Genomic DNA, 25828 nt, shown 5'->3' on the forward strand with positions numbered 1-25828 from the left:
GGCTCACATTCTGTAGTCTGTACTCTAGGCAGGGAGAAGTCACAAAGCGCTCCTCCTCCATCCCGGGGCATCCACCGTTCCCTTCTCCTCTGAAACGCAAACCTCTGCTGAGTTCTGGAGCGTCTTTGCTTTTCTCGTGCTGTGGGGCAGCATGTTCATCGCCCGCTCTCTGTCCTTCAAATCCCAGGTTTAGTATAGTATTATCTCCTTAAGAGGCTTCCCTGATGGCTTAGATGGTAAAGATTCTGCAATGCAGGAGACCCAGGTTCGATCCCTGGATCAGGAAGATCCCCTGGAGAAGGGAATGGCAACCCACTTGAGTATTCTAGCCTGGGAAATCCCATGATCAGAGGAGCCTGGCGGGCTACAGTCCGTGGGGTTGCAAAAAGTCATAGCAACTAACACTGTGACTTTTCAAGAAGTATTTCACTTACAATATTTCAAGAAAGATTTCACTGATCTTTTAGTCTGAAATTTTGTTGTATTCACACATGATATCATTATAATTAGCAATGGATTGTTCTTATTCACATTAATATGTTTCCCCCAACTCACTGGAGAACTGCTTGAGGACAGGGCTTGATCAAGATGCAACTGGCTTGAATTCCTCCAAGACCAGACCACGGAGCATGGGCTGTGGTGGTAGGTGGTCCTGTCACTTCACCATCAATTAGACCCTCAATTGATCTCTTCCCCATAAACTTCACCAGATATTTTATGCACACTCTAACTTTGACTTTCTGTTGACTTTTTTACAGTAGAAGAATTAAAGGACTGGGATATGAAATGATGATATAATTTGATATAGCCAAGCAACAGCTTCTCCTGAATCAGCATGTTAAGAAATAAGGTACACAATCCTCTTTAAAACACAGACATTGCTTTACTCATGAATATGTTTTAATTCAGCTATGTAATGGTATAAAAATGGTTTGCAAACCTTGCATCAGTGAGGCACTGTCAGCTGTGGTGCTTGGTGCAAGCATTTCTTAGCTGCAGAGCAATTTTATTTTGTATAAGTTTTCACCAAAGAAACATGCACTTGAATGCAAGGTCCTCTGTAGTATAACAGAAACAAGCTTTGCCTGATCTAATTATAGTGAAACAATGTGCTCGGTCGGGCATGCACAGCTTTTATAGGTCAGAACGTATTCACTCTTATTATGATTAAGGCCTTAGTAATTAAGTGAAAAGATGTTACTGTGTCATTAACACAAATGAGACTGGGCTTTGGTCCCCCGACTTGGGTAGCGATAGGTGCAGCATTCTTTACTACTGGGTCTGGTCTGGTATGCCATCAAGGTTGAGGATTAAAGTGTAAGCTTTCTTGTAAATGAGCCATTAGATAATGTAACTATAAGGCTTTTTTCCTGCTTTTAGGGTCATTCCTCTAAACAGGATAACTTAGCAGTCACTGCAGTGGCTTTACAAGATCACATTGTACATGATCTTCAACTTCAGAATCTTTCAATAGCAGATTATTCTAAGACAAAGGTACAAAAGACAGAGAACAGATCCAAATCTCTAAAAAGAAATGCAAAGGCAATAATAGATACTGGGCTTAAGAAGACCGCACAAGGAGGCCCTAAAGTGGAAGATCCAGAAAAAGAATACGTTCTTGATCCAAAACCACCACCATTAACTTTAGGTAAGCTGATCTCATCACTCTTATTTTGATTTAGTAGAGCTAAAGAATCTAGTTGAGATGAATAGTACCATTTTCTCTGATATAGAAATTATTTTAATTTACAACCTTGCAGAAAGATACATGTGTACTAAAGTTTAAAAACAGTGGTGGGGACAGTTTGAGCAAAAATTAAAGATAGTAATGATAAATGAAAGTTGCTTGATCGTGTCTGACTCTTTGTGACCCCATGGACTAAACAGTCCATGGAATTCTCCAGGCCAGAATACTGGAGTGGGTAGCCTTTCCCTTCTCCAGGGCATCTTCCCAACCCAGGGATCAAACCCAGGTCTCCCACATTGCAAGTGGATTCTTTACCAGCTGAGCCACAAGGGAAGCCCAGTAATGATAAGTAGAGCAAGAATAAGTAAGAGGAGAATACAGTAAATATCCATTAATCTACAGTGATAGAAGTAAATCATTGAGTAAATCATAGGAAAGGCTCTTTCTTACAGTCGATTAACAGCTATTAAATATAGTAGGTAGGGGCTAGAAATAGGAAATCACCATCTGGCCAAGACCATAGTGATAAAAAGCAGCCACATCACTTTGCTGACAAAGGTCCGTATAGTCAAAGCTATGATTTTTCCAGCAGTCATGTACAGATGTGAGAGTTGGACCATAAAGAAGGCAGCAGCCAAAGAATTGGTGCTTTCAAACTGTTTTTCTGGAGAAGACTCTCGAGAGTCCTTTGGACTTCACGGAGATCAAACCAGTCAGTCCTAAAGGAAATCAACTTTGAATATTCATTGGAAGGACTAACATGAAGCTCCAATACTTTGGCCACCTGATGTGAAGAGTCGACTCATTAGAAAAGACCCTGATGCTGGGAAAGATTGAGGACAGGAAGAGAAGGGCACAACAGAGGATAAGATGGCTGGATGGCATCACTGACTCGATGGGAGAAAGTGAGGGACAGGAAAGCCTGGTGTGCTGCAGTCTACGCGGGCACAAAGAGTCGGACGTGACTTAGTGACTAAACAACGTCTACAGTGATGGCGGTGGTGCCGGGATGCTGGCACTGGCAGGGAGTGGCGCTGAGACTCGGGCCTGGGCACAGCCTCAGAGCGTCGCCCCAGGGACGCACTCACTGCTCGGAGAAAGCGGCGGCACCTTTCCCGGGTGAAGAAGTCTAGGGCCAGGCTCTCAGAAGGGTGCAGGCCCCTCCTAGACATTCCCACCAGAGAAGCCTCTCTTCAGTCTGCTCTGAGGACATATCAGTTGACCCAGAGGGAGGTTCCTGGCCGGGGTTCCGGAGAAGCGTCAAGAGAAGCAAATAAAGACCAAGGTGCCAGGCCAGGTCCTGAGGGGCCGAGGGGGCAGGTCTGCTGAGCACATGTGGAATCGGGGTCAGAGCACAAGGGCGTCAGTGAGACTAGAAGGACACCCAGCGGGGCGGACAGATGAATCAACAGCGCTGGATCAACAGGCCGAGCTGGATGGGACCACGTCGCTCAGGTCCCGTGACATGTTAGCATCTGGGGAGGCCCAGTGCAAGGCGCGCTGAGGCTCCTTTACACGGTTTTACAGCATTTACAAACAAGTCCAAACTATTATAAGCTGCAAACTTAGGAACAGAAAAGGTTTTATTTTTTTTTCCATTTTTTGCAAGGGAGGTCAGATCCAGCCATGCGCACCCAAAAGGAAGCTGGTGAACATCAGCCAGCTTCTGCCATAGATTCACAGGGTTAAGAGGGTCTGTCCCTGCAGTTCCCTCATAGCTCGTTGGTAAATTATCTGTGTGCAATGCAGGAGACCCAGGTTCGATTCCTGGGTCGGGAGGATCCCCTGGAGAAGGAAATGACAACCCACTCCAGTATTCTTGCCTGGAGAAGCCCATGGACGGAGGAGCCTGGCGGGCTGCAGTACACAGGGTCTCAAAGAGTCGGACCGCACTTAGCGACTACACCACCACCACCACCGAAGAACAGAGGAAGGATGTTCTTGACGGAGACGGGCATGTGCAGGGCTCTGAAGCAAGGCAGCTTGGGTGGCTGAGTTGCTGAAAGGAGAGTGAGCTGGGGCCTGGTGAGCGAGGGTAGGGCAGAAGGGGAGGCTGGGGAGAAACCGGGAGGGGCCGACTAGGAGAGGGTTGTGGTGTGGAACTTTTGCTGTGATGGAATATATCAAGTTTACCCCTTCAGCCATGTTTTAAGTGTGCCGTTCAGAGGCAGTAAGTTCACTCCCGCTGCCCAGCGATCATCGCTGCTGTCCGTCTCCAGAGTGCCTTCGTCCCCCCAGACTCTGCCCACTTACTCCCCGCCCCTCTCCCCACCTTGGCAACCACGAGTTTCCTCTGCGTCTCTGAGACTCCGACCACTTTGGATCAGTCTTGTAATATCTGTCCTTTTGTGTCTGGCCTGTTGCTCTCAGCGTAACGTCCTCAGGGTTCTTTGTTCTGACAGCTGCAGCGCTATCAGAACCTCCTCCTTGTTTAGGCCCGAACGCCATCCGCTTGCCGGCATGCAGCACTTCTGTCCGTTCCATCGGTGGACACTTGAGTTGTCTCCTCTCTCAGTTACCGTGGATGGTGCTGCCAGGAAGCTTTTTGTACAAGTACCTGTTTGAGTCTCCACTTTCCATTATTTGGGGCATGTGCCAAGAAGAGGAATTGCTGGACCGTGTGGTAATTCTATATTTAATTTTTTGAGGAACCACCATAAAATTTTTTAAATGATGCTGGGCCTGGAGAGGAGGTTTGCTGGGGACCTGGTGGTGGAGGGCGGCTGGCAGGCGGAGAAGGAGCCAGAGGCCTGCTGGCGGGAGCTGCCCTGTGAAGGGGGAGCCCGGGGCCCCCAGAGCGCCACGGAAGCTCCGACCTTCTCCCCGGAACTGCTCGCAGCGCTAGTCCCGTCCTAGACGCGGTGTCGCGCGGCAAGTGCGCAGCGTGGAGCACACGACAGTGGTTAGTGACCGCCTTCCGTCTGCATGTGCAGTTTCTGGAAACCATCAGGAGCCTCGGCACCGTCCCCTGAGGCTGTAAATTACAGCAGGACGAGCGACCCGATTTGGGATGAAAAAAACAGCTCTACGCATGTTAGCTACTAGTAAGGTGGGACTGTTAGGGGAAGCACGCTGACTGAAACCGCCCTCCCTGGCCAGGCACCACGGTAACCATTTGCATGAGTTGTTTTAGGACAGGAGGTCCCGGTAAGGAACACGGAACTGATAAGCCACCTCCCACCGGAAGAGTGCGGGAAAGGTCAAAAGGAGACACCACATGTCCGACCACCTCCCAGAATCCTCCTCTCTGGCGTCCATCTTGGCTGAACAGGGCGTGCACCACCAGGAAGGACCCTGAGTCAGGATGATTGGCTAAGGACAACCCGGAAACTAATCCCATCACTATAAAACCCAAGACTGCAAGCCACATGTGTCTCCTCCGACAGTTCATTTCCGAGTGTTAGACAAGAGCCCGGTTTTGGGCCCTGGAAGGGGTCCCCCTTCCTGCAACAGTACCACACGCTCTTAACTGTTGTCCAAACCTAATACTGCTCTGGGGTTCCCACCTTTTCTTGCTGATGTGCTGGAGTTCTCAGCTCCCTCTATCTGAATCCCGTGTTGACTTTGCCACGGAGACTACCGTCTCCGGGTCTGTGTCTGATCGTACATTTGAACAGACTCTTCAACTACTGTTTCGTCTACCAGTTTTTCTTGTTATCCTTTATGATTTGGGGGGTTTCCATCTTTACCCATCCTTGAGATCGCAAAGATGTCCCTGTCTTTCCTTCACTACTTTTGAAGTGTTGCATTTCACTTAGATCTCAGCCCAGTTTATTTTGCAAATGATTTGGGGGAACATCATTTCATATAACAGTTAAAGTTAGATTCTTCCCTCAAATCATGAGCCATGCCTCCTTAGCTGGCTTGTGGCACCACGTTGTGCGTGCAGTGAGTTTTCTCTGTTTATCTGAGAGATGGGGAGGGGGAGTGTGCATGATTTGGGGCTTCTGTTTCTATATCAGTATCTCACTGTTTTCATGCATAAAATGTTGTAATACGCTATAATAACTCATAGGAAAAGAGCCAAAATCTGTCCCCCAGAATGTCTTCCAAAAATATACTCTCTCAGAACATTAAAATACAATCAGTGACTTTTCATTTTATCCTCATGGAGACATTCCTTCTAGAACCTTCCACCCTTCCGCTCGCATCTGGACAGTTGCTCTGCGGGGCTGGTGCGGCGCTGTGGGCCCTGGGCCTCTGCTCAGCACCCTCCTGTGGACTGCGGCCCTGAGGCTCTCCTGCCCCTTAGCTTTCTGCACCCCACAGTGCCATCGTAGCAGGAACTTCTGGGAAACAGCGTGTGAGCGGCCACATCCAAGGGAGCAGACAGCAGACACCTGTGCTCTGCTCTGACGTGGAGAGTGGCTGATAAGACTCTCACATGGAAAGCACTGCCTCACAGTTCCGGAAGGGCTGCCTCCTGGCGTCTGTGTTGCTGTGGGCGCATCCGACGTGCCTCTAGCTCCTGGTACTCTGGGGTCTTCTTCTGCCCCTGCAGCATCGCAGTGACCGGACCTGGGTGACTCCTTCGTTCCGGCCTTGCTGGGTGCTCTCTGGCTAGAAACAGGTGTCCTCTTCTGGGAGACGTTTGGGCTGTTTTCTTTAAGTTGTTTACTCTCGAATGCCTGACTTTCAGATGTCAGGCTGATCCTTGAGTTTTCGTATTTTCTGTCTCCTCCTTTACCGTTTTCTTCTACTTTGAGATTATCTTAACTTCCTCCTCCAGTCTTTTGGTTGACTCTGGTATTTCTATTGGACACTAAGAATAGAGCTCTTCTTGTACTCTGAGCGGGCCTGACGAGGCCTCCCATTCTTGTTCCGTAGACCTAGCGCTTCACTCTCCATCCCTGAAGGCAGCCCTGTGGGCTGATGCTGTGTCCACGCAGTGGCCTGGGGCCATGGTGGGGAGAGCGGAAACTGTGCTGACGCCCTCAGCCCCATTCTCCCGAGCTCCTCGCAGTTCCTTCTCCAGAGTGAGTGCTTCTGCTGGCACAGATGCTCTGGTCCTGCTCCAGGATAGACACACAGAGGATCCTCAAACGTGGCTGAGACAAGGACTAATCCTAACGGGTAACTGTATGTCATAAGAAATTTTTAGCAAGGGAAGAACTGGGTTGATACTCACTTTACAAAGGTCACTGGCAGCAGAAACAAGCAAAATTGGAGGAAGGCAATGCCAAAAGCTGAGAGAGAAGTTAGCTGAGAAATGAGGAGACCTTTGGCCAACACCTATGAAAAATTCGTAAAATAGGATATAAGCCCGGCCTACTTTATAGAATCATTGTGAAAATGAAATAGATATGGGAAATTTTTTGTAAATAAAAACAACATAAGTGTAAGATATTATTCACCTTGAGGGTCCCTTGGACAGCAAGGAGATCAAACCAGTCAATCCTAAGGAAAATCAATCCTGAATATTCACTGGAAGGACTGATGCCGAAGCTAAATCTCCAATACTTTGGCTGCCTGATGCAAAGAGCTGACTCATTGGAAAAGGCCCTGAGGCTGGGAAAGACAGAGGGCAGGAGGAGAAGTGGACGACAGACGATGAGATGGTTGGATGGCATCACGAACTCGATGACATGAGTTTGAGCGAGCTCCGGGAGTTGTGAGGGACAGGGTGTGCTACAGGGTGTGCTACACCAGGGGGTAGCCTGGTTGTGCTACAGTCGATGGGGCTGCAGAGTCAGACATGACTGAGTAACACCAAATTATTCTTGACTTCTGTGCACCCGTATAAAAGCAGCATTCTAAGTACAGTGGAATGAAGTAAATAATGTGAATGTTTTGCCTTAATATTTGCAAAATAATGTCATTAAAATGATGCATGAGTTACCACCCTCTAAAATATACTGGACTCACATTCCCTGTTATTTGCACTTTAGCACAGAAGTTGGGCCTCTTTGACCCTCCCCCATTGCCACTGTCTGCGGATGAGTGGGACAGAGTGAAGCAGAGGTCCGTTGAGCAGGGGGACTCCATGCAGCCGTGCCCGATATGCAAAGAGGAGTTTGGACTTCACCCGCAGGTGTTGAACGTGAGCCTTAGATAAGCAAGCCTGCGGGGCGTTCTCCGGTGACTGGACTCTGAACCCGGGATTAAGAGGGCCCATGCTTCTCTCTTCCAGTCTCTTCCTCCTACTTGACCCTCAAAGACTCAACATTTTCTTTCCCATTAGTTGAGTCTGTATATGAGGAAGAGCTAAACACCCTCACTGAACAGTCTTATTTACTGATTGCTCTTAATTCTCAAGTACAGAGTTTGTACAAGAGCGTTCCCACTCCACCGGCCGTGCGCAGCTGGCAGCATGCACAGAGCAGAAGAGTGGGTGACGTTTATGTTGTTTTGATCATTGAAATCCTAAAAGGAAAACTGAGCTCGAATATCTCCAAAGAATCTGTGGGAGGATCTTTAAGTAAAATCCTATAACAATCTTTACTATGAAAGCTTACCATAGTTAAGACTAATGATAATACAGTTAATACACAGTGTATGCCAAAGGTTTGTTTGCTTTCCTATACATACTTTGTCTAATTATTAAACTTCAATCTCGTGGAAGTTAAGGGACTCTGCTCTTCCTAGAATCTTTTCTTTCTTTGTTTTTAGAAAATGACCACCCTGAGTAATTTCTCTCATGTGTAGCATTATGCTTCCTACACAGAAGCACTTGAAACTTTGCTTTAAAAAAAAAAAAAAAAAACACAGCAAATATATTTAAAAGCAGGCTTAGAATTCACAGCCTAGGAGTCCCAGGCTTCGTCTACCAACCTAGCACATAAACTCTCAAACTTCATTTGTTGTAATAAGCTTTTATGGTTAATGAGCTAGTTCACAGGCACAAACTTTTGTCCTCTACTAATCTGAACTCACACATGATTTTAAACATGCTTATTGTCTTCTAGGTCTCTATCAAGACCCAGTCTCTTAGGTACATGAAGGTTGGGTATGTCAGAAAGACTGTGGTCCTTAAAGTGCAGAAGTAGCTCTGGGACGATTTAGCATTTAGTGAAAGAGCTAAAAAAGCCACGAGGAGTCTTTCTGGCCCCAACAACCTCTTCCTTAATTGTGCTGCAGACACTTGGTCTGATGGTGATGTGAAGAAGGGAAGCTTGAAGCTGAGTATCTGAAGAGGGACCAGGGTGTCGCACCCCCGGCGTTTCTCCCGTTCTGCTTTTTATAAGCTTCTCACTGTAACATTTTTGATTATAGACGTAGACGTGTGTCTCTCTTCAATTTCTAGTTACAGTTCTCAGGGTTAGCTTTTTTCTTTGCTGTTGTTTAGTCGCTCAGTCATGTCTGACTCTTTGCAACCCCATAGACTGTAGCCCACCAGGGTCCTCTGTTCATGGGATTCTCCAGGCAAGAATACTGGAGTGGGTTGCTATTTCCTTCTCCAGGGGATCTTCCCCACCCAAGGACTGAATCCCAGTCTCTTGTATTGGCAGGCAGATTCTTTACCGCTTAGCCAACTAGGAAGCCCAGTTTTTCCTTAGTCGGCATTTTCCCGACGTCTGATCAGTTTAACTCATGTGTCTCTGAGGTGGGCGTTATATCCCTTAACTGATGAGGAAATAAACAATTCCCATGATCCACAGCAGGCTGCCTTAGGACATGTACTCAGCAGAGCTGGGATCCAACCCTGACTTCGAGAACACTTTCAGTGTATTTACCACCACTGAGTCATTCAATTTTCTTATCTCAGAGAATATTTGCCAATAACAACTACTCATGAACGTTTAATAGTGTATTTTAAAAATACAGAGTTCAGTTCAGTTCAGTCGCTCAGTCATGTCTGACTCTTTGCAACCCCATGGACTGCAGCACACCAGGCTTCCCTGTCCTTCACCATCTCCCAGAGCTTGCTTGGAGATTTGATGGACTCATGTCCATCAAATCGGTGATGCCATCCAACCATCTCATCCTCTGTCGTCCCCTTCTCCTCCTGCCCTCAGTCTTTCCCAGCACCAGGGTATTTTCCAGTGAGTCCGCTCTTCGCATCAGGTGGCCAAAGGATTGGAGTTTGACTTTCAGCATCAGTCCTTCCAATGAATATTCAGAACTGGTTTCCTTTAGGATTGACAGGTTGGATCTCCTTGCAGTCCAAGGGACTCTCAAGAGTCTTCTCAACACCACAGTTCAAAAGCATTAATTCTTCGGCACCCAGCTTTCTTTACAGTCCAACTCTCACATCCATACATGACTACTGGGAAAACCATAGCTTTGACTAGACGGACGTTTGTCAGCAAAGTAATGTCTCTGCTTTTTAATATGCTATATAAATTAGTCATAGATTTTCTTTTAATCTTTAATTAGCTTTTTAATCTTTAAAGAACAAGTGTCTTTTAATTGCATGGCAGCAGTCACCATCTGCAGTGATCTGGAGCCCCCCAAAATACACTGTCACTGTGTCCACTGTTGCCCTATCTATTTGCCATGAAGTGATGGGACCGGATGCCATGATCTCAGTTTTTTGAATGCTCAGTTTTAAGCCAACTTTTTCACTCTCCTCTTTCACTTTTATCAAGGGGCTCTTTAGTTCTTCTTTGCTTTCTGCCATAAGGGTGGTGTCATCTGCATATCTGAGGTTATTGATATTTTCCCCCACAATCTTGATTCCAGCTTGTGCTTCATCCAGCCCAGCATTTTGTATGATGTACTCTTCATATAAGTTAAATAAGCAGGGTGACAGTATACAGCCTTAATGTACTCCTTTCCCTATTTGGAACCAGTCTGTTGTTCCATGTCCGGTTCTAACTGTTGCTTCTTGACCTGCATACAGGTTTCTCAGGAGGCAGGTAAGGTGGTCTGGAATTCTCCTCTCTTGAAGAATTGTCCATAGTTTGTTGTGATCCACACAGTCAAAGGCCTTGGCATAATCAATAAAGGAGAAGTAGATTTTTTTTCTGGAACTCTCTTGCTTTTTCGATGATCCAACAGATGTTGGCAATTTGATCTCTGGTTCCTCTGCCTTTTCTAAATCCAGCTTGAACATCTGGAAGTTCATGGTTCACGTACTATTGAAGCCTGGCTTGGAGAATTTTGAGCTAGACTAGATGGACCTTTGTCACCAAAGTAATGTCTGCTTTTTCATATGCTGTCTAGGTTTGTCATAGCTTTTCTTCCAAGAAGCAAGCTTAAAGGATGATAATTTTAAAGGACCCACGTTAATGAGTTTTTGCAATTTAGGCTTCTTGGTGGCAGTAAGTTTCAAGGATCGGTTTTAGAACTTTCCGAGTTGTATTTATTTTGATATTTCTTCCATTCTCCCCATTATGAAGAAAAGTATAGACTGAATAAAGGCATGATGGTAGGGTGAGGGGACGATTACTTTAAAACTGGGAGATTTCCCTCAGGCCAGTGGCCCAGGGAAGGCACGGGCCTGTCCTGTCTCGGAACATGCACTCCTGGCGAAGTTTATCTGCTGCGTCCCCCTCCAGCCCAGCGCCCTCAGAGAGCCTTCAGGAACGCGGAGCAGGGCAGTGGGCTGCATGCTGGCTGCCCTGGTCTCACCCTTCCCTGGCCCTTCCTTCCAGAAGAACCAACGGCCCTTCTCTTCATTCAGTCTAAGCTCCTTTGTTCCAGCTCAGAGTATCTTTAGACAGTGTGGATATAACATCTCAACCCAGAATATCACAGCATCACCGACTCGATGGACATGAGTCCGAGCAAACTCTGGGAGATGGTGAGGGACAAGGGAGCCTGGCGTGCTGCAGGTCACGTGGTCACAAAGAGTCGGTCATGACTGAGCAACTGAACAACAACGCAATACCATTGTTCAGTGGGAATGTGGGCCACAGAAAGGTGGAATTTTCTGGCGGCCACCCTTGCCCTGCATTTAAAGGAGAAAAAGTAATTCATGTGTCTCTGGGATTTACTGCTCATTAAATTTGAGAGTGCAGTTGAGTTGAACAGAGCCCTAAGAAAAGGTGTTTGCTTTCTGTCCTCTGCACCCCGCCCCCAGCCTGGGTCCCTGCCAGCTGTGCTCTTTCTTAGTATCTGCCCAGAAATACTTCTTTTTTATAATCGTCTGATTTTTAAAAATACACTTGTTCTGTAGCAAACTTCGTGTGTTCGTTTGATGTTTCAGATTGTTAAGTTTCTCTTGTAGAGCTTATATACCTCCGAATATTGTAAATGTCAAGGCTGTTCATCTGCTTCTTAACTTTTTCAAAGAAGCAACACAGCTTACCTTTCAAAGAGTCAGAACTTTTCTTTTAATTAATGCATTTATGCTGCTTCTCCTTTAAACTAATATAAGCTTCAAACCTCCTTTGTCTTCTCTGAACAGGTGCTGCTCTCCTGCTCACACGTGTTCCACAGGGTGAGGAGCCCCCTCCGCACCCCCAGGGCCCACGGCGCCCTCCTAGCTCAGAGGGCAGGCCGCCTCTCACTCTGGTGTTTAGTCCCTCAGTTGTGTCTGACTCTCGGCGACCCCATGGACTGTAGCCCACCAGGCTCCTCTGTCCATGGGATTTCCCAGACAAGGATACTGGGGTGGGTTGCCATTTCCTCCTCCAGGGCTCTTCCCCGCCCAGGGAGCGAACCTGCATTGGCAGGTGGATTCTCTACCACTGTGCCACCAGGGAAGCCCTCTCTCACTTTCCGGCTCCTGGAAAGAGCCATTTATGTTATCCAGAGTCACCACTGACGGCTAGAAATATGATTTTAGGCTAGAGCAGGACTCATCCTGTTTTGAAAGTTGTGAGTTCTTGGTGGCGTTAGAGCCGCACACGTCCCTAGGAGAGAGTGTGGTTAGTGGCGTCCGCCGGCGCAGGTGAGCCCCCGCTCCCTCCGAGTTCACTGCCCGGCCGCCTGAACCAGCGACATCCCCCTTCACGTGGGGGTTCTCGGAGGTGTTTGATGTGCCTGCATGTACAGTCTTGTAAAATATCACTTTTCATGAGGGAGGTGTTAACGTATGATGAAACTTCTTCCCTTTGTAATCTAAATTGGGCCAAGTCTCATAATTATGCGAGAAAAGAACACTATAATTACATGAGAAGTAAAGTGTGTTGTTTCTACGTAATTACTCGTGAAATTTCAAGTGAAATGTTTTCCTTCAGGCTTGCCTTCAGGCTTTTGAAAAGTTCACAAATAAAAAAACCTGTCCTCTCTGTAGAAAGAATCAGTACCAAACCCGGGTGATCCGCGATGGGGCCCGACTCTTCAAAATCAAGTGCGCGACCAGGTGAGTGGCTGAGCCCGGGACGTGTGCCCGCCGCGAGGGGCAGGCCAGCCCCGGGCGCTCTGGGGGCTGTGGGGTGGGGGGTCTTCCCTCCCCCGGGGCCGGCCCGGGGCTGGCCCGGGGCTGACGGCACCCTGTGCCCTAGGATCCAGGCGTCCTGGCGCGGACACGTGGTCAGGAGGTGGTACCGGGACCTGAGGCGGACAGTGCCGCCCGCAGATGCCAAGCTCAGGAGGAAGTTCTTTGAAGCCAAGGTGGGTGTGACCCCGATGCGCCTGCCGGGCTGCGACACCCTGAGCCAGGCTTCAGGTTTAGGCTCTTTCAAATGGTGGAATGCCGGCCCCTTAAACTGGCTTTCTAACCCGGACGGTAAATACTTTCAGATTTCCTTTTATAGTCACCGCATGAAACAGAAGTCGCTCAGTCGTGTCCAACTCTTTGCGACCCCAGGGACAGTAACCCACCAGGCTCCTACGTCCATGGGATTCTCCAGGCAAGAGTCCTGGAGTGGGCTGCCATTTCCTTCTGCATCATAAAACCTGTAAAATCGGATAAGGTGAAATTCAGAGCAAGCTTTTGTGTGTCCACCTTATGACAATGATTTAGATAAACTCATCTCTTCAGAGAAAAGAAAGGGAGCCAGCTCAAGGTTTCACACCTCCTCCTGAGCAATGGAAGGGCCTCCTGGTGTCACCAAAGTGCAAGAGAGTTTTAGAAATAAGTAACTGCGGTTTCTGCCTTTTCCTTTAACCAGTTTTTACCTGTGTGTGTGTATATATATACATATATTGGTCTGTTTAACAACTTTCCCTTGCACGCCTCATACAGAAAGGCCAGGTGCAGAGGAGGGGCCAGCCCCGACCTGCACCCCAGCTCTGCGGCCTCGGGCCACACCCCGGCTCCTGCCTGGGGCCCCATCTGTGCTGTGAAGGCCGTCGTCTCCCCCGCAGAGCGGAGGGCCTAGCCCACAGTGGGCGCCGGAGACCACGTTCACTGTAAACGTTACTGTATCGTTCAGGTCAGTGTGTGCGCGGCTTTAGACGTAGCGCGATTCCGTGTTTTGTAGACGCGCCCTGCATGAGAGGATGGCGTTGTGACTGTCACCTGGAATCCTTGGGGCAAACCCGCAGTCACACTCCTGTGCCTGTTGTCTGCGGAAGCACCACTCCCGTTTATTTCCACCCTTTCTAAACACATCTGTCTTCTAGCCTGCACTCCCACGTGGGATAATGAGCGATAGGAAGTTACCCTTCGCCGTGCAAGGGGTGCCCTCTCTCCCGCTGTGTGATTCCTTGTGTCCAGAGGCTAAGGACTGAGCCCCGTGTGCTGGGGAGGGGGTCGCCGTGGGCCGTCGGCCGACCTCCTGCCCGACTTCAGGCTGCAGGGCTGATGTCAGTGGGTCTCACGACCCCACCATCCTTCTGCGTGCCCAGGGTGGGAAGCTTCTTTAGCTTGACCACAAAACAGCGATCATAACAGATTTTTCTAATGCCCTTCCTGGTCGCTAGGTAACGGTTCCAAGCAAGGTAGCTGTCAGTATGCGCAAAAGAAAATCAGAATCATGGCTCATGTGACGTCACCATGCCTCAGACTGAATAGAGAAAGTGTTCTTGATTTGCACTCAGGAGTAGGACACCAGTAAAGGCAGCGTGCGAGCAAGCGACCTTAAAATACCGAGTCTCTTGATGACTCGGGGGTTGACGCAGGGGGAGCGCGCCCTTCTGCGGCCCAGCACGGCCGGCTGGAGCTGCCCCGGGGCCGCCCCCTTCCCCGGCGTGGCGGGGGGCGGAAACAGGAAAGGGGCGTCCGGAACCTGGGGCTCCCCCGGCGGGACAGGCGCGGTGGACGTGGGGCCGGGGCGGGGCCTGGGCGGCTGCAGGCGCAGGGGGGAAAACCCCCCAGTTCCCCGACGCCTGGGCCTTGCGCAAGCATCCCCATTTTACAGAAGAAACAGCAGGTCAGCTAGGACTCCGGATAAGGGACTCGATAGAAAGGACACGTGCCGCCCTCGCTGTCCCTGGACAGTGAGCTCAGGGAGCACCATGCTCACCTCCTTAGTAGCTCCCGGCTCCACCGAGGCTACCGGCCTCTCCAGAGAGCCTTGGCCCTTCCCCGCACACGGAGCCCCCGTGCTCACCACCCGCAGCCTGGATGGGGCTGCCGTCACTTCCTCCACAGGCCGCTGCCTCACCTCCGCCGGAGCCGGCGATCCCGTGTTGTGGTTCATTCTGAGCCAGTAAGCGACTGCCTCCCATGTTGGCGTTTCCTCTTCCTCTCACGTTCCTGCCATGCTTTTCTGCATTCTTAGTCTGACAGTGAGGCTTATTCTCTGTGCTCCTCTTAATAATGTATGACATAATAATAATTATTATATATAATTATTACATAAATATATGTGGGCTCTCAAATCAGAAATTATCATTTCCGCTTGGAAGAATTTAATGACAGACTCAACAGTCGTTTTACCTTCTGTGTATGATTTTTTAATTTTCATGCATCAGTTTAACTTTTGATAGCGTGGACCACCCTTTGCGTTCACACGGAGCAGCGTCGAGTGGCTCAGCCGGCTGCACACACACGTCAGTCTTCCCCAGAAGCATTTTAACTTAGTGAAGTTATACTCCTACTTAGTTACACGAATAGGATTTTATAATTGCCTCTTTCAATTTATGAAATCTAGAATCCCCGGCTCTCTCTGCTAGTTTCCTAAATCTCCACAATATTTTCACACCTCACCCCGGCCCACTTATCCCATTTGGCCATGAACAATCGACATCTGTAAACCCAAACCTCACTTTCAATAAGTGAAGACTGAATTTACATCAGGTAGTGGATTGGCAGAAGTACACACGCCTGTCCCTGCTCCTGGTGGCTGATAATGGTAGAGGCCTTGGATACTTAAATGCCTTCCTAGGTGGAACCCAGAGACCGTCCTTTATGATGTAGACCACTTCTTATCGTTTATTGAATGACTTGATGGACTCACTTGTTGACCTGTAAGTATGGTCTTGTTGCTCAGTCGCTCAGTCGTGTGACCCTTTGTGACCCCATGGACTGCAGCACACCAGGCCTCCCTGTCCTTCACCATCTCCCGGAGCCTGCTCAATCTCGTGTCCATCGAGTCGGTGATGCCATCCAGCCATCTCATCCTCCGTCGTCCCCTTCTCCTCCCGTCTTCAGCCTTTCCCAGAATCAGGGACTTTTCTAATGAGGAGTCAGCTCTCCCTAGGGATGGTCTAGGAAATGTTGGCCTACAGCTTTAAGTGCCGGCACGCTTGTGTGGAGTCTGAGAGTGATGGAACTAGGCCACTGAGTTTCACATCTCCCAGGAGTCTACACTCAGACAAGGATGTACACAGATGGCAGTCTGAGAGCCATACCAGTGAGTCACTGTGAGCCGCTGGGTGAAAGGTCGTTGGGGAGCTGTGTTTTTCACACACAGTCTCAAAGGAATCACCCCACAGATGAGTCAGAATCCATCGAGAGGAGGAGAAGTGCACACACTGGCAAAGCCCCGTGATCCTCTTCTCAGCCCAGGGGCCACAGTGCCAGGCATTGGGCAGAGTGACCCCTGAGCCCCTCATGTGCACGTGGAGCGCTGGGACAGAGCTGTGCCTTTGCACTTACACACCTGGGCCCAGCCACAGGGGCCCCTGTAAGCAGGTGGACCCGGAATGAGCAATACTCTGTGAAACAGCTGGCTTCAACAGAACAGTGTCATAAAGAAAAAAGAGGAAGGTTCTGGAACAAAGATACTTGAGAGATATAACATTCAAGTGTGATGAAAAGCCTTTGACCGGCTCCTGGGCCAACACTAAACGTGAAAGGAACGTGAAAGCCAAGCAGCTGTGGCAGCAGAGGAGCAGGCTGACCTTCCCAGCAACCGGCTCCAGAGGCACGGAGGCCTGCGGTCCCCATGGGAAAGAACTCGGCGTCTCGAGGAGGCTCAGCGAGCGACCATAAGCACAGAGAAGCCATTCAGCGGCCTCAGGAACACACGCAGAAACACAATGAGAAGCTTAACAGAGTGATAGAAAAAAGAACCAAGCAGATTCTGGAGCTGAAGTATACAATGAATGAAATGAAAAAAAAAAAAAACTTTAATAGAAGGCCTAAACATTAGAATGGTTCAAACAGAAGAGTGTGAGTTAGAAGACAGAACTTCTGAAACTATTCAGTAAGAGGAGAACAAGAAAACGAGTGCCGGAAGCACGCGTGACCCTGGGAGTGCATTCGAAGCGGCGGTGTGTACATCAGCAGAGCCCAGAAGAAGAGGGAGGGGGGGAGCAGATAGCGTATGAACGAGCAATGGCCGAGAACGTCCCAGATGGGGTGAGACTGAGGCATCCAAGTTGGTAAACCTCATGGGCCACCAAACAAATACAATTTAAAGAGACGTTCTCCAAGACACATCATAATGACGGTCAAAAATCAAAGACAGCATCTTAAAAGCAGCAAGAGAAAATAAGCTTATAACTAACTTCAGAAAATGCCCACAGGCTATCAGTGGGTCTCATCAGACTCACAGGCCAGAAGGCGGTATATTCAAGGTGCTAAAAAGAGAAAAAACTACCGAGCAAGAATCCTCTGCTAGCAAACATGTCCTTCAGAAATGAAGGAGAGGCAGTAAAGCCTGCCCCAAACAGATGAGAGCCGGGGGCTTCATCTCTAGACCCGCCTCCTGAGAAACCGTGAGTTTTTCAGGCTGAATGCTAATTTCGGGAAGGACTCTGTGGCCCGTGGACTGCAGCCACCAGGCTCCCCTGTCCATGGGCTTGTCCAGGCCAGAATACTGGAGCAGGCTGCCCTTTCCACCTCCTGGCGATCTTCCTGACTCAGAGATCAAACCCTTGCCTCTTGGCGTCTCCTGCATTGGCAGGGGTATTCTTTACTATTGCGCCACCTGAGAAGTCCAGGTAGTAACATGGGAACATAGAAAAGAAAGCACATTGTCAAATTCGGAATACTCTTAATACTGTGATATTGTGCTATATTACTCCCTTATAAAGGTTAAAGGACAAAGTATTAAAAATAACTATAGCTGCAGTAATTTCTCAGTGAATATATTTGTCAGTACTGTAAAAAGATGTCAATTGTGACGTCACAGACGTAAAAGGGGGAAGTAAAAGGGCAGAGTGTGTGTAGTCACAGTCGTCAGTGCATCTGTACGATGCTTCATGGAAGCCTCTTGGTAACCACACGGCAAAACCCTACCATAGATACACTGAGTCAAAGAGAAGGGAAGAGGGCGTTCCACTCTGCAAGACCTTCAGTCCACAAGGGACCAGCGAGGGAGGAAGAGAGGAGACAGGAACCAGGGTCAGACAGGAGGCAGTGGGGGGCGTCCGGAAGTCCTAATATGAATGCATTAATCTGTCCACTCAAAGGCATAGAATGAGCAGATGGATTAAAAAGCAAAACTGCCTGCAGAGAGACTTGCTCCACCAGTAAGGGCACAGATAGGCTCACACTGAGGGGACAGAAAAGCTACTCCGTGCAGGTGGAAACCAAGAGAGCGCAGGGGCAGCTGTGCTTCTGTCAGGTAAAGTAGACGTCGGAGCTGCAGCAGACAGAGAAGGCCACTGCGTGACGGCGGAGCGGCTGATCCAGCCAGAGGGTGCAACCGAGACTAACCCAAAAAGGGCTAAGACTTAAAGCCCGAAACCACAAAACCCTCAGAAAAAAGCACAGGGGGAATCCTGGCACTGATCTTGGCAATGATGGTTTTGGACACAACACCAAAACACAGGCAACAAAAGCAAAAATAAATAAATGGTCCACCTGAAACCACCACAACATTGTTATATCGGCTCTCAGTGCAGTTCAGTCCAGTCGCTCAGTCATGTCCAACTCTGCGACCCCATGAATCGCAGCACGCCAGGCATCCCTGTCCATCACCATCTCCCGGAGTTCACTCAGACTCACGTCCATCGAGTCCGTGATGCCATCCAGCCATCCCATCCTCGGTCGTCCCCTTCTCCTCCTGCCCCCAATCCCTCCCAGCATCAGAGTCTCTTCCAATGAGTCAACTCTTCGCATGAGGTGGCCAAAGTACTGGAGCTTCAGCTTTAGCATCATTCCTTCCAAAGAAATCCCAGGGCTGATCTCCTTCAGAATGGACTGGTTGGATCTCCTTGCAGTCCAAGGGACTCTCAAGAGTCTTCCCCAACACCACAGTTCAAACGCATCAATTCTTCAGCGCTCAGCCTTCTTCACAGTTCAACTCTCACATCCATACATGACCACAGGAAAAACCATAGCCTCGACTAGACGGGCCTTAGTTGGCAAAGTAATGTCTCTGCTTTTGAATATGCTCTCTAGGTTGGTCATAACTTTTCTTCCAAGGAGTAAATGTCTTTTGATTTCATGGCTGCAGTCACCATCTGCAGTGATTTGGGAGCCCAAAAAAATAAAGTCTGACACTGTTTCCACTGTTTCCCCATCTATTTCCCATGAAGTGATGGGACCAGATGCCATGATCTTCGTTTTCTGAATGTTGAGCTTTAAGCCAACTTTTTCACTCTCCTCTTTCACTTTCATCAAGAGGCTTTTTAGTTCCTCTTCACTTTCTGCCATAAGGGTGGTGTCATCTGCATATCTGAGGTTATTGATATTTCTCCTGGCAATTTGATTCCCGCTTGTGCTTCTTCCAGCCCAGCGTTTCTCATGATGTACTCTGCATAGAAGTTAAATAAGCAAGGTGACAATATACAGCCTTGATATACTCCTTTTCCTATTGGAAACCAGTCTGTTGTTTCATGTCCAGTTCTAACTGTTGCTTCCTGACCTGCATACAGATTTCTCAAGAGGCAGGTCAGGTGATCTGGTATTCCCATCTCTTTCAGAATTTTCCACAGTTTATTGTGATCCACACAGTCAAAGGCTTTGGCATAGTCAATAAAGCAGAAATAGATGTTTTTCTGGAACTCTCTTGCTTTTTCCATGATCCAGCAGATGTTGGCAGTTTGATCTCTCGTTCCTCTGCCTTTTCTAAAACCAGCTTGAACATCAGGAAGTTCACGGTTCACGTATTGCTGAAGCCTGGCTTGGAGTATTTTGAGCATTACTTTACTAGCATGTGAGATGAGTGCAATTGTGTGGTAGTTTGAGCATTCTTTGGCATTGCCTTTCTCTGGAATTGGAATGAAAACTGACCTTTTCCAGTCCTGTGGCCACTGCTGAGTTTTCCAAATTTGCTGGCATATTGAGTGCAGCACTTTCACAGCATCATCTTTCAGGATTTGAATCAGCTCAACTGGAATTCCATCACCTCCACTAGCTTTGTTCGTAGTGATGCTTTCCAAGGCCCATTTGACTTCACATTCCAGGTTGTCTGGCTCTAGATGAGTGATCACATCATCATGATTATCTGGGTCATGAAGATCTTTTTTGTACAGTTCTTCTGTGTATTCTTGCCACCTCTTCTTAATATCTTCTGCTTCTGTTAGGTCCAGACCATTTCTGTCATTTATTGAGCCCATCTTTGCATGAAATGTTCCCTTGGTATCTCTAATTTCTTGAAGAGATCTCTAGTGTTTCCCATTCTGTTCTCAGCTATACTCCGACACAAAATAAAAAGTTTAATTAAAAACATAATTAGCTAGAGGGGAAAGGAGGGAAGAGAGGAGAGAAGTTAGGGATGGAAGCCAGATTTCTCTGAAAGTGTTCAGTTTGTGTTTTTATTGATTAAATGTTCATAATAACTAAAAATAAATAAACTACAGCAAAATAAATAGCTTCCGCACATCACTGGAAACAGTCTACAAAATGAAAAGAGACAACGTAAAGAATGGGAGAAAATATTTGCAAATCATAAATCTCAGAAGGGGGTTGTATTCAAAATATATAAAGAACTCATACAACTCAATAGCCACAAAAACCCAACCATCTGATTTTTTTTTAATGGGCGGAGGCAGTGACCAGGCACTCTTCTGAAGAAGACATACACACAGCCAGCAGGTGCATGAAAAAGGTGTTCAGCCTCAGGAATCATCAGGGAAAAGCAAACCAACACCAGGGTGATAGCACCTCCCGCCTGTTAGAACGACTGTAATGAAAGGCGAGAAAGAACACGTGCTGGCGGGGATGTGGAGGAAAGGGACCCTCTGGGCGCCGGTGGTGGGAATGTGAATAGGTACGGCCTCGATGGAGACCGCATGGAGGTGCTAAAGCTTGAGTAGCAGTGGGGCTACCACAGGCCGCCGCGCCACCCAGCAGCTCCACTCCTGCGCGTCTGACCATCTAAGGGGAAACCAAGCGCCCAGGGAGATTTCTGCACTCCCACGTTGGTGGCAGCATTGTGCATGCCGGCCGTGACCCAGGCGCAGCCTGAGCGTCGGTCAGCAGGCGGATGGACGAGGAAGACGGGGTGCGCTTGCAGTGGGATTCGGCCGTGAGGAAGAAGGCAAGGCTGCCGCTGGCACCCGCACGCAGGAACCTCGAGGGCGCTATGCTAAGCGACACGAATCAGACCAGCAGGGTGCGATTCCGCTTGTCTGCGAAACCCGCGGAGGTGGAACTGACAGAAGCGGGGCAGCACGGCGGTGGCCAGGGCCGGGCGAGGGGCGCGCCCGCCAGAGGGCAGCGTCCCGCTGCGAGCCGCCCTGTGCTCAGCCTGGCGGTGGCCGCCAGCGGCACGGCACCGGACGCCTGAAAGCTGCCCGGAGATCGGAAGTGCCCTCGCCACAGGCAGGAAACGGTGCGTAAGAGACTCGGCTCGACCCCTGCAGTGGGACGAGCCCCCCAGGGCACAGCAGCACCCTCCAGTATTCCCGCCTGGAGCGCCCCACGGACAGAGGAGCCCGGCATGGCTGTGCGCTGTGGCCCACGGGTCCCAAAGAGTCGGCTTAGCGCGCACGCCCCTCCTGTGGCCCTTGCTCCCCAGTATGTAAGTGCATCCGGTCACCCCATCGTGCCGGAAACGTACACCACGGTGTACATCAGTTCTGCCCCAATAAGGTTGTGATGAGGTAGCACATCCTTGCTAAATATCAAAATACACATAAAACTTTGGTAACTGAGATTCTTGTGAAACGACAGACGGACGGGTGATGAACCAGTAGAAGATCACCCACCTCAGTGTCCAGAGATTCTAGATCTACAGAAGGAGACACAGCAGATGAGTGAAGAGAAAGACCTATGGAACAGGATGGTTAATCTCGGCGCTCATGTGAAGAAGAGAAGCACACATTGCTTCATACCTTAGCCTCAGAAGAGTTCCATATTAATTACACAAACACTTTCCAAGAGAATATATAAAATTACTAGAAGGCAACAGATGGTGCACCGGGCCCTGAGCTTTGCCCGCCCAGGGCCCAGGATAGCGTGGAGACCCGTGTGCGCCGGGAGCTTAGAAGACCCTCCTGACGTTGCCGCTGGAGCCAGGGGTCAGCGGCCCCCACCGTGCCGAGCTGCTCAGCAGAAGAGCACCAACACGACGATGGTCAACAGGGTGAAATGATCATATTTACCTGAGTTTTTAGTAACAACGGAGCACTGGCTTTTATTAAGACATAGATTGAAATACACGTTATTCAGGGGTTTTGGGTATTTTCATGTGCTTTTTAAAAGATGTGATCCTGTGAATAGAATAAGTATTTCTCAGTGCAATACCGTAACAACCTAATAAGAGAGATATTAGACATGAAACAACCGTGAACTCTGAGTTAGTAAAGAAAAAAGTCATTGTCCAGAGGTGCCTTTAGGAAAAAGACTTTCATCTCAATTCAAAACGATACCCTATTTTATTAAAGATAATTCAATGGCATTTTTCTAATGGTGGAGACTCTTGAGAGTCCCTTGGACTGCAAGGATTTCAACCCTGAATATTCATTGGAAGGACTGATGCTGAAGCTGACGTTCCAATACTTTGGCCACCTGATGTGAAGAGCTGACTCACTGGGAAAGACCCTGATGCTGGGAAAGACTGAAGGCAGGAAGAGAAGGGGGCAACAGAGGATGAGATGGTTGGATGGCATCACTGACTCAATGGACATGCGTTTGAGCAAGCTCCAGGAGATGGTGAAGGACAGGGAAGCCTGGCGTGCTGCAACCCCTGCGGTCACAAAGAGTTGGACACGACTGAGCGGCTGAACAGCAATGATGGAAACAGAATTTTATTATTTTCATCAAGAAACAAATATGTGTAAGTTTGAACTGATTGTTTTCCTTTAAGTGCCTATAAAAATACTTTAACTTGAGCTTGTCAGTATAATGAGCCTTTTAAATCTAGAAATCACAGGTTAAGAGATTTAAAATAAAAGAGTAACTCTTGGTCCTGGATTCTCACTGCCTTTATCTTGACAGTTTTTCAGAACCAGACGTGTGTCCCAAACAGAGCCCAGCTTCAGAGGCATTGGGGTCTGCAGGTTCCCTACTGATAGATCCAGTAAAAGATAAAGCCCAGAGCCGCGGCGAGCAAGGGGTTCATCGAGGCCGCAGTGGGTGGGAGACCAGCCCTGTGACAGGGACATTCCAGGAGCGCCAGGCGCCTGCACGGGCCTGCCTTCGGCTCTGCCTTCTGATACCCGCGTGCTCACCCCGTCACCCTCCTCACACAGAAATGTCGATCAATGCGCCGTTAGGGACTCAGAGTCTGAATTTCAGAAATCGGACCGTTTACAGAGCGAAATGTGCAGTAGCTACGGTATTGAATATAGTGCGTTTATCATTCTCTGAGGAACCGGGGTCCTTTAAACTGGCGGTGACTTGTGCAACCAGAAGCCGCATTTCTCAGCTGTATCGCCATACTGACCACGGGCGAGAGTCAATGTAAAGTCATCTTAATTTAGTCTAAGAAACTGAAATTGCCAATGACTAAAGAAACCGCGTGACCCACTTCACCGCCCAAGGCCAACGGATGGGTGTGTGTCGGCCCCGCCGCCTCTGTGGGCCCGTGAAATCGGGGCACGGCAGCGGGGTCCCCTCTCCTCGCAGCCCCTGCAGCTCTGTACCCCAGGGGTCTCCAGCCGTCCAGAGTCTGCCGGTGATCAAAGAGAAACCCCGCCTCCAGCAGGCTCATTACCAACTTTCAAAAACTATTCATTTGGCCAAGTAAGAGTTAAACCCAAGCATCACATGGAGGCCCTCAGAATCATCTCGTAAGATTGAAGGGCTGTTTCAACAGCAGCCAAGCTGGAAGTACCTGACCACACACTACAGGATATTCCTGGACACTGAATTGTTCAGCTCTAAAAGTTCCACTCCACTGAATTCCCTTTTTTTTCCCCTTGACTGGCCATAGGTGAAAACGTCTCGCCATACCTGGGGACCACTGGCCTGGTTCCCTTCAGGGAAAGGAAGGCTAATCCACAGAAAGGGAAGGCAAAGCGGGGCTGAGACTGTGATATTTTTAGGCACCACACATGAGGAAGTGCTCTTTCCTTTAAAGTTTCAAGACCTCACCAAGATGTATATGTCTTTAATACTCGAGATTAGATTAGCTCCGGCCATTCTATTTTTATAAATCAATCCGTCTTTCTTGTGAAGAACCCTGGCCTTGCCTGCTCGCCCTTCTGTCTCAGGGCGATTAATAAGGGGAATTAATGAGGGCTTCTCCCGCCTCAGTCGTTGTGCGTCTGCCGGGTGTCAGCAGTCCAGCAGGAGGCAGAGGTCATCTCTCTACAGACAGTCACGCTCCCCCAGGCCCAGGCTTTGTCTTGGCAGAGCTGCCTTGCCTGGAATACCCCTGGCACATTCCTGACAAGACGGAACAGGGCAGAGTGAAGCTGCGTCACACCGGAGGTCTCTCAGACACCAGGCAGGGCCGTGCTAAGGACGGAAGGGGGTCGCCTGCTGAGCCCGAGCCCCCGGGGAAGCGTGCGGAGTGACCCTGCGTTCGCGGCGCCCTCGTCGCAGCGACACTGCAGGCCGGGCGCGCTCCCGCGCCGACGGCTGAACCCAGATCAAAGCAGCCCGGGGAGGTCACGAGAGCCGCCGTGCTCACGCCTGTCACAGTGTGTACAGAACGCCCAAGTGTCGCCCAGAATGCAGTGGTCGGTCCTTGAGTGCCTTTGATCCTTATCTGGGAGTTCTGCTAGCATATGTCATATAATTGAGGTATGGCCTTTTATTGCGGCAATTAAAAGTTTTCAAATGCATTATATTATCTCCACCCGAGCTAAAAGTCCGGGCCATTGTTTAGAAAGCGAGGTGAGGGGTCTGTCAGATGCTGCGGTTGACTTTAGGGACGGCCGCTCCCAGCCCCGCCCCCGGGAGGGTGCTCTAACTTTTTTTTTCATTCCATCTCACCAAACAGCATAATGGTCTTCACGTTTGCTCAGCCCTTTTGACTTCCTTTATCACATAGAGATGGCAAACATTCTGTTGCTAACTTGAAGTGGCTCCAAGCAGCAAGACGGGAGGACATTAAACCAGTAAAAGCTTATCAACGGATTCATTGATACGCTGTAAATTCCAGGCGTTTCACTTTGCTTTTGAGGGCGGCCGTAAGTCAACACATTAGTAAGCAATTGCTGACATCAAGATGGATGCTCAGAGGGGCCCCTGGGCAGGCAGAGTTCACCTGGGCACTTCTGTGAGCCCGTCTTCTTGACTCTTTACCCGGGATGTGCTTGTAAATGACCAGTGATTGCTCTACATATTGGTTACCTGAAGCCGTAACTGCTTAATTTATCAAATAATATGAAATGTGAGGCTTAGAAAGAGAAATAGAAGATACTCATTTTTAATGGAAAATTTTATGTACTTTGTATGCTTCTGTAGAATTAATATTAACCACTAGCTTGAAAACTAGAAGCCGATCGTCTTCGTGTGTGTGTTCTTGCCTTTCCAACCACTAACAGCCTCTGACCCACGTGACAGTGAGGAGCTTAACAGGAGCAGAAGGATGCTGCTCAGGCAGGAATCTGACCTGTAAGAAATATTTAATAATAGCTACGCTTCGGGCGTGGCCCTGACCCAGCCACAGCGTAGTCAGTACCCATTTGCTAATT

At 48.9% G+C, this 25828-nt stretch overlaps 1 protein-coding gene across 1 annotated transcript in view; it reads left to right on the plus strand.

The window, feature by feature from the left end:
• Positions 1-835: 835 nt before the first annotated feature.
• The window catches only part of RNF32 (ring finger protein 32), a 33354-nt gene continuing 8361 nt past the window's right edge, over positions 836-25828 (plus strand). The window contains exons 1-6 of the mRNA XM_052639185.1: positions 836-850; positions 1381-1648; positions 7576-7718; positions 11979-12011; positions 12754-12878; positions 13021-13129. Of these exons, the coding sequence (XP_052495145.1) occupies positions 836-850; positions 1381-1648; positions 7576-7718; positions 11979-12011; positions 12754-12878; positions 13021-13129 (693 nt within the window). The remainder of the gene's footprint in view (positions 851-1380; positions 1649-7575; positions 7719-11978; positions 12012-12753; positions 12879-13020; positions 13130-25828) is intronic.

The sequence above is a fragment of the Budorcas taxicolor genome, chromosome 4 (assembly GCF_023091745.1).
Source record: "Budorcas taxicolor isolate Tak-1 chromosome 4, Takin1.1, whole genome shotgun sequence".
NCBI classification, from domain to species: Eukaryota; Metazoa; Chordata; class Mammalia; order Artiodactyla; family Bovidae; genus Budorcas; species Budorcas taxicolor.